This window comes from Lathyrus oleraceus, chromosome 2 (genome assembly GCF_024323335.1).
Source record: "Lathyrus oleraceus cultivar Zhongwan6 chromosome 2, CAAS_Psat_ZW6_1.0, whole genome shotgun sequence".
Taxonomy (NCBI): Eukaryota; Viridiplantae; Streptophyta; class Magnoliopsida; order Fabales; family Fabaceae; genus Lathyrus; species Lathyrus oleraceus.
In genome coordinates, this window is record NC_066580.1 from 351230995 (window position 1) to 351238164 (window position 7170).

Below are 7170 nucleotides of genomic sequence, written 5' to 3' on the forward strand. Positions count from 1 at the left end.
AATATCTTCCTGAACTACTAGCCATGTCAAGAACTGCTGAGCAGAATCTAAAGTCAAAAGGGAAGTCCATTCTGATGATCGGAAATGGAAAGAGACAGAACAAAAGACCCACCAAGTAGGGTGATAAAGGGAAAGGCAAGGAAGTTGCCAAACCTAAACCCATTGTTGCTACTTTGAATCCTAGTGGAGGCATAGCAAAGGAAGGCACATGCTTCCATTACGGTAAGACCTGACACTGGAAGAGAAATTTCCCAAAGTACCTAGAGGATAAGAAGAATGGAGTAGAGACTTCAACTTCAAGTATTTTTGTTATTGAAATTAATTTATCTACTTCTGCATCATGGGTATTAGATACTGGATGTGGTTCTCACATTTGTACTAATGTGCAAGGGCTAAAAAGGAGTAGAGATTTGGCAAAAGGTGAAGTTGACCTACGAGTTGGCAATGGAGCAAATGTTATTGCTTTAGCAATAGGAACTTATGTATTGACTTTACCTAGTGGCTTAATAATTCAGTTAGAGAACTGTTATTATGTACCTGCAATTAGCAGGAATATTATTTCGGTTTCTTGTTTAAACAAGTTTGGTTTTTCATTTATAATAAAGAATAATTGTTGCTCCATTTATTTGAATGATATATTATATGCTACTGCACAAATGAACGATGGACTATATGTCCTTGATCTTGAAATGCCAATTTATAACATTAATACTAAAAGGATGAAACTTAATGAGTTAAATCCAACTTACCTTTGGCATTGTCGATTAGGCCACATAAATGAGAAACACATTTCCAAACTCCATAAAGATGGACTTTTGGACTCTTTTGATTATGAATCATATGAGGCATGCATGTCTTGTTTAATTGGAAAGATGACAAAGTTTCCATTCACAGGAAAAGGTGAAAGAGCTAATGATCTTTTGGCCCTCATACATACTGATGTATGTGGACCACTGAACATACCAGCCAGAGGAGGTTTTCAGTACTTCATCATATTTACTGATGATTTCAGTAGATATGGTTATGTGTATTTAATGAAACACAAACCATAGTCCTTTGAAAAGTTCTAGGAATTCAAGAATGAAGTACAAAACCAAATAGGTAAGAATATTAAAACTCTTCTATCAGATTAAGGTTGTGAATATTTAAGCCTAGAGTTTGATGACCATCTGAAAGAGTGTGGGATCTTATCCCAACTTACTCCTCCTGGAACACCCCAATGGAACGATGTATCTGAGAGAAGAAATCGAACCTTGTTAGACATGGTCCGATCCATGATGAGTCTCGCCGATCTTCCAAACTCCTTTTGGGGACATGCACTATTGACTGCAGCTTACACACTTAACCGTGTTCCATCCAAAAAGGTTGAGAAGACACCATATGAGATATGGAGTGGTAAGAAACCACATATGTCTTACATGAAGATTTGGGTTTGCGAAGTTTATGTGAAACGACAAATTTCAACTAAGCTTAAGCCCAAATCTAACAAATGCTTATTTGTGGGGTATCCTAAAGAAACAAGAGGGTATTACTTCTACAATCCTTCTGAGGGTAAAGTGTTTGTCGCTCGGACTGGAGTTTTCCAAGAAAAGGATTTTATTTCCAAAGGAATCAGTGGGAGGAAAGTATAGCTTAAAGAAATTCAAGAATCACAAAGAATTGATACACCTATGGAGGAATTAGAGCAGGAAACATAAGTAGTTGTGGAAGAGCAACCTGCTCAAGTAGAACAAGACCAGCGTAGGTCAAGCATACGTCACCTACCTGAGAGATATAGATATCTCATAACTGATCAAGGTGATGTATTACTCATGGATCAAGATGAGCCTGTGACCTACCAAGAGGCCATAACTAGTCCTGAGTCTGAGAAGTGGCTAGAATCCATGAAATCTAAAATGGATCTCATGTACGGAAACCAAGTTTGGACCTTGGTAGAGCCTCATGTAGGAGTTAACCCTATAGGATGCAAGTGGGTCTTCAAAAAGAAGACTGACATGGATGGTAAGGTACATACCTATAAGGCAAGACTGGTTGCAAAAGGATATAAACAAATTCATGAGGTTGACTATGATGAAACCTTTTCACCAGTTGCAATGCTTAAATATGTTCGAATTTTACTTGCTATCGCTGCATATCATGATTATGAAATATGCAAGATGGATTTCAAAATCGCTTTCCTTAATGGGAATCTTCTTAAGGATGTGTACATGACACAACCTGAAGGATTTGACATACCAAAAGAAGCCCAAAAGATATGTAGGTTACAAAGATCAATCTATGGATTAAAGCAAGCTTCCAGAAGCTGGAATCTTTGTTTTGTTGAAACAGTAAAACAACATGGATTAATCAAGAACAAAGATGAGCCTTGTGTCTACAAGAAGGTTAGTGGGAGCATAATCGTTTTCCTGGTATTATATGTAGATGACATATTACTCATTGGAAACGATGTCCCTACCCTGCAACAAGTAAAGTCTTGGTTGGGGAAATGCTTTTCTATGAAGGACCTAGGTGAAACAGTCTATATATTAGGAATCAGGATCTATAGAGATAGATCACAAAAATTGCTTGGCCTAAGTCAGAGTACATACATAGACAAAGTGTTGAGACGCTTTAATATACATGATTCCAAGAAAGGATTCATACATATGCAACATGACTTGTGTCTATCAAAAACACAATCCCCTTCAACTAAGGAAGAAAGGGATCGCATGAATAAGATTCCATATGCATCTGCAATATGATCTATCATGTATGACATGTTATGTACTCGACCAGATGTCTCGTATCACTACGCCAAAAATGACTTTTAACAGCGCATCTTAGACAGCGCTTTTAAAAGAAAGCGCTGTCTAAGGTTAAAATTAAAATAAAACACGGAAAATGTTCCAAAAAAATAATGAAAGCGCTGTCTAAGGGGGGGTCTTAGACAGCGCTTTTAGAAAGCGCTTTTAAATATAGACCTTAGTCAGCGCTTTTGATAAAGCGCTGTCTAAAGTCTTTAAATTTAAAAAAAAATTAAAACCAAAAGCGCTGTCTAAGGGGGGTTTAGAAAGCGCTTTTGGAAAGTGTTGTCTCGTTGCACCATTGCATTCAGCTACATCACTAATAAACACATTTCTTAACATTTTCTCAAATTTTATTTTCTCTCTCCTTCTCACACCCCGAACCACATGGCTTCCATTTCGAGTATCTCTTCTCCGAACCTCACTTTCCCGAAGCAAAACCTCCCTGTTACCTTCCCTCTCAAACGACCCTCACTTCTCCACTTCCCTTCCCAACCTTTATGCCTCTGTCTCAACTCCGTCTCCGACGGCAACCACAACAACACAAACAATAACGACCGCCGATGGGATTCGATGCTCCACGAATTCGTCACCGGCACTATGAAGCAATTCGAATCCTACTTCAACACGCTCATGAAAGGCCGCACTGCCGATGAAGACCGCGGTGATGTTAACGATGAAGATTGGGATTGGAATCAGTGGCGTCAGCATTTCGATGAGGTTGATGACCAGGAACGTATTGTCATCATCCTCAAGGTTTTCCCTCGATTTCGTTCTGTTTTTTGTGCTTATCGTGAATCAATAGATGTTAATTAATGTTGAATTTTGAATTTATTGATTTTGGTGCAAAATAATGTTTATCTTGGAAGATTTGATTTCTTTCTCACTTATGAGGAAGTATCATGTGTAGAAACTCCTGAGCAAAACCCCAAACTTACTGTTGTTGTATCTCACAACTATAGCCTCTTTTATTCATTTGTTTATGACACTGTACCACTCTTTAAAATACTCATTCTTTCTTTATCCAAAGTTTTGATAATTCTGTTGATCAATTGACTTCACGTTCTTCAATATCAAAGTCTTCGGTTTGCCAAGTTAGATGTGTTCTTAAAATCAATCAAGTAGTTAATTGCTTTGTAAATAACTTGTTAGCAGTTCGCTTTGGTTTTGTAATGACTTAAAAGTATTCAAAATCAGAAACAATTTGCTTTCAGTTAACACGAACAAACAGTAAGTGACTAGTAAATGACATAGCCTTGAAATGGGTTTTTGTCAAGTTTTTAATGGTGAGCTGAGTTCTTGATGTTTTATGTCAATGTGGATTCTCATGCAATACTTCAGTAGGATTTCTTCAAACCTGTTTATAATTTAAATAGTTGCTTGGCCTTTTTTGTGCTCAACAGTCTCAGTTACGGCATGCTGTATACGTGGAGGATTATGAAGAAGCTTCTAGGCTTCAGGTGGCGATTGCAGCTGCATCTAACAATGACAGTGTTGGAAAAGTGATATCTCTTCTCAAAGTAGGGATTTTGACAAATGGGTGTTATGCTGTTAGCTGATTTTTGTGAGTTACTTTTTCACTATATTGTATATAATTTAATTATGTCTGTATATTTTCTAATCTTGCAGAGAGCCATAAAAGAAGAGCGTTACCATGATGCAGCTTTTTTAAGAGATAAAGCTGGTGCTGGACTTGTGAGTTCTTATGGAATTTATTTAATGGCAACTTGCATGAATGTCTTTGAATTGTGGTGGAATTAGAATGTCAGATGCAATGTCATAGGGCGACCCCAGTAATACATATTGGTGCTGAAATTGCTATTACCCGGGTTGATAATTTGTTTTTGACATCAAGACAACACTTTCCTCACCACTTCACTTATGAAACCAATAACTAAATTGTAAGGTGTTTTTGTAGACTAAATTTATTTTTGTATCTTGCTAATAAGCCGTGGAACCTAATGACAGTTATATTATGAGAGCCAGATAACGAATAATAATCCATTTTTGAAAATATTTAGTTTGCTTATTATCATGATTTCAAATTTTAAGGTGCATTTGTTTTTTCACTTTGATTTCAAATATGGATTATTTATATTAACGTGCATTTGTTTTGAATTTTTAGGAGCTACACCAAAATCAGTTCTTGAGCTTATGGATGTAAAGGATCTAACTCTATCACATGTTAAATCTCATTTGCAGGTATAATTATCTTCAACTCCTTCATTGCAATAGATCACTAAACATAGTTTAGTTATAATTATAATTACATTATTATGATGTTGTTAATATGTTGAGTAGTGTTGTGAGGTTGCGTCACAGAAAAACTTTTAGGATTTTGGTCGGTATAGATGTTGCGAAGTTGCGATACCGTAGTTTTTGCTGTTGCAGACGGTTTTCTAATCCTTGTGACTGTGAGGTTGAATAGAGTACACTACACAGTATAGCAATTTCTAAAAAGGAGTAAGACAAAGACTCAGAAATTCAAAATGAGTCTTGGCCACGTTATGTATTAGATATATTACTTTTATGTTATGTTACTGCTTGCACAAGAAAATGAGAAAGTACTATAAACACCATCATTTCTCAATGAGTCTTTGGTGTTAATGATGAACTATATTTTTTTATTAGATGTACAGGACTGTTAAAATTACTGATAGAGCAGCATCACCAGGTTAGTGATTTATGTTCAATTTGTAATTAGTTAGAAAATTAAGCAAATTATTATTCTTAATCATAGTTTATGTTTAGGACAATTTGATGTATATGACAATGGTTCATCTGGAGATACTTCTGAAGACTTCATGTTTGACATAAACTCTTCAACAAGGTCTAATGATCTACAGATTAAGTTACCTGGAGAGATTATTACTACTAATCAAGATAAAGAAAATCATGGCTTTTGGAGCATTTCTTCAAGGTAATAAAGTTATAAAGTAGCTTTTTATATGCAGAGAAATTGACGCATGTCTTATTCATATGAGCATATTACATATACAAACATATAGGCACGAAAATTCATAAAAGGATCAAATGATTCAAGTTTACTTTGTTATGTCTTTGTGTGTCCTCAAAACACAAGCACCCAAATTCCATGATATGATAGAGTAATAGTATATTCTTTATTAGCTACTAGCTAGTGGAAGAAAAGCTAGTAAAAAACAGGATTATGATATGTAAGTATATCTCTTTCCTTAGGATTTTGTGGGGGCTAATTCATAAGGGTATTATTAGATGGGGCACAAAGTTGAATAACTTAGTCCTAAAGCTAATTTCTTGGTAGACACTAGCTAGAAATCTTGGTGCTAAATTGAATATTATTGTGTCATCAAATTCTAGTTAGAATGGTAAGACAAAAAGAGCCTCTAAATATTGAAATATATTAACATCTTTTCCATTACATATATTCTCTTAAAATCAAATCAAAGAATAAAATATCTTTACTTTATAAGATCATCTAAATTAAGTCCTATATATAATCTCAATAATACCGATATCTTGAAAAAAGATGTGTTCGTGTCCGTGTCGGACGCAGACACGATATTGACACTTATGATTATTTTCAATTTATTCATTATTAAAATTATTATTAGTGTCGACACGTCAGTAACAATATCGTATCCGGTTACCGAATCTGTGCTTCATAGTATATATATATATATATATAATTATATATATAATATATATATATATATATATATATATATATATATATATATATATATATATATATATATATATATATATATATATATATATATATAATAGAGAGAGATGCAATGTCACATGGGTGGGATAAAACTTTATTTGAATGAACAGAATAAGTAAAAGGGTCTATAAATAAGACAGTAAAAGATTGCTTTCTTTGGTCAGTATGAATGGTTTCCACTAATGGGAAATATTCTCTCATGTGTTTGGTAGTAACAGGGAAGCTTGGTTGCATGGTAAGCCAGTAGACTCAGTTGGAAACTTGCCTTGTATTGAGGTTTGTGAATATTACTCAATGCCTCCTTTATTTTTCAAGTATTATCTTTAGACAATGATGTTTTTAATATGGATGTCAAAAAAATGATAAGAATTCACCATTGAGTTTTTTATAGCAAGGTCTATACCTACTTGAAACACTGGTTTATTTGATTACTTTTTCATCCAATCATGGAAATTATACAGAGAGAAAAAGGAAATAATTTTCAAAAGCTTGCTGCTTTGTCCTTCACATATTCAAATTGGTGGACCAACGTACCTTTTTTACATTTGCTAATTACAAGGCTAAAAAAACTAATTTTGATGGAAAAAGTACAACGCTTTAATGAATGATGGCCTACTTCAAAAGATACAAGAAATCTAAACCTATAAGCATTTGACTTAGTGTAATTAAAATGTAACC

At 34.5% G+C, this 7170-nt stretch overlaps 1 protein-coding gene across 4 annotated transcripts; it reads left to right on the forward strand.

Moving 5' to 3' along the window:
- The first annotated feature begins 3411 nt into the window (after positions 1-3411).
- LOC127119478 (probable transcription factor KAN2) lies at positions 3412-6880 on the forward strand. Of its 4 annotated transcripts, none has more exons than XR_007802832.1 (6): positions 3412-3539; positions 4187-4303; positions 4413-4478; positions 4909-4985; positions 5913-5959; positions 6705-6880. XR_007802832.1 is itself a non-coding variant. In XM_051049716.1 (5 exons), the coding sequence occupies exons 2-5, from the start codon at positions 4938-4940 to the stop codon at positions 6817-6819; spliced, it is 369 nt and encodes a 122-aa protein (XP_050905673.1). In that variant the 5' UTR covers positions 4598-4684; positions 4909-4937; the 3' UTR covers positions 6820-6880. The 4 variants fall into 4 exon arrangements, 2 of the variants coding, with proteins under 2 accessions (XP_050905673.1, XP_050905672.1); XR_007802833.1 differs by having other exon boundaries at positions 6711-6880; XM_051049716.1 differs by lacking the exons at positions 3412-3539; positions 4187-4303; positions 4413-4478; positions 5913-5959 and adding exons at positions 4598-4684; positions 5415-5457; positions 5535-5703 and having other exon boundaries at positions 6711-6880.
- The last annotated feature ends 290 nt before the right edge of the window (positions 6881-7170 follow it).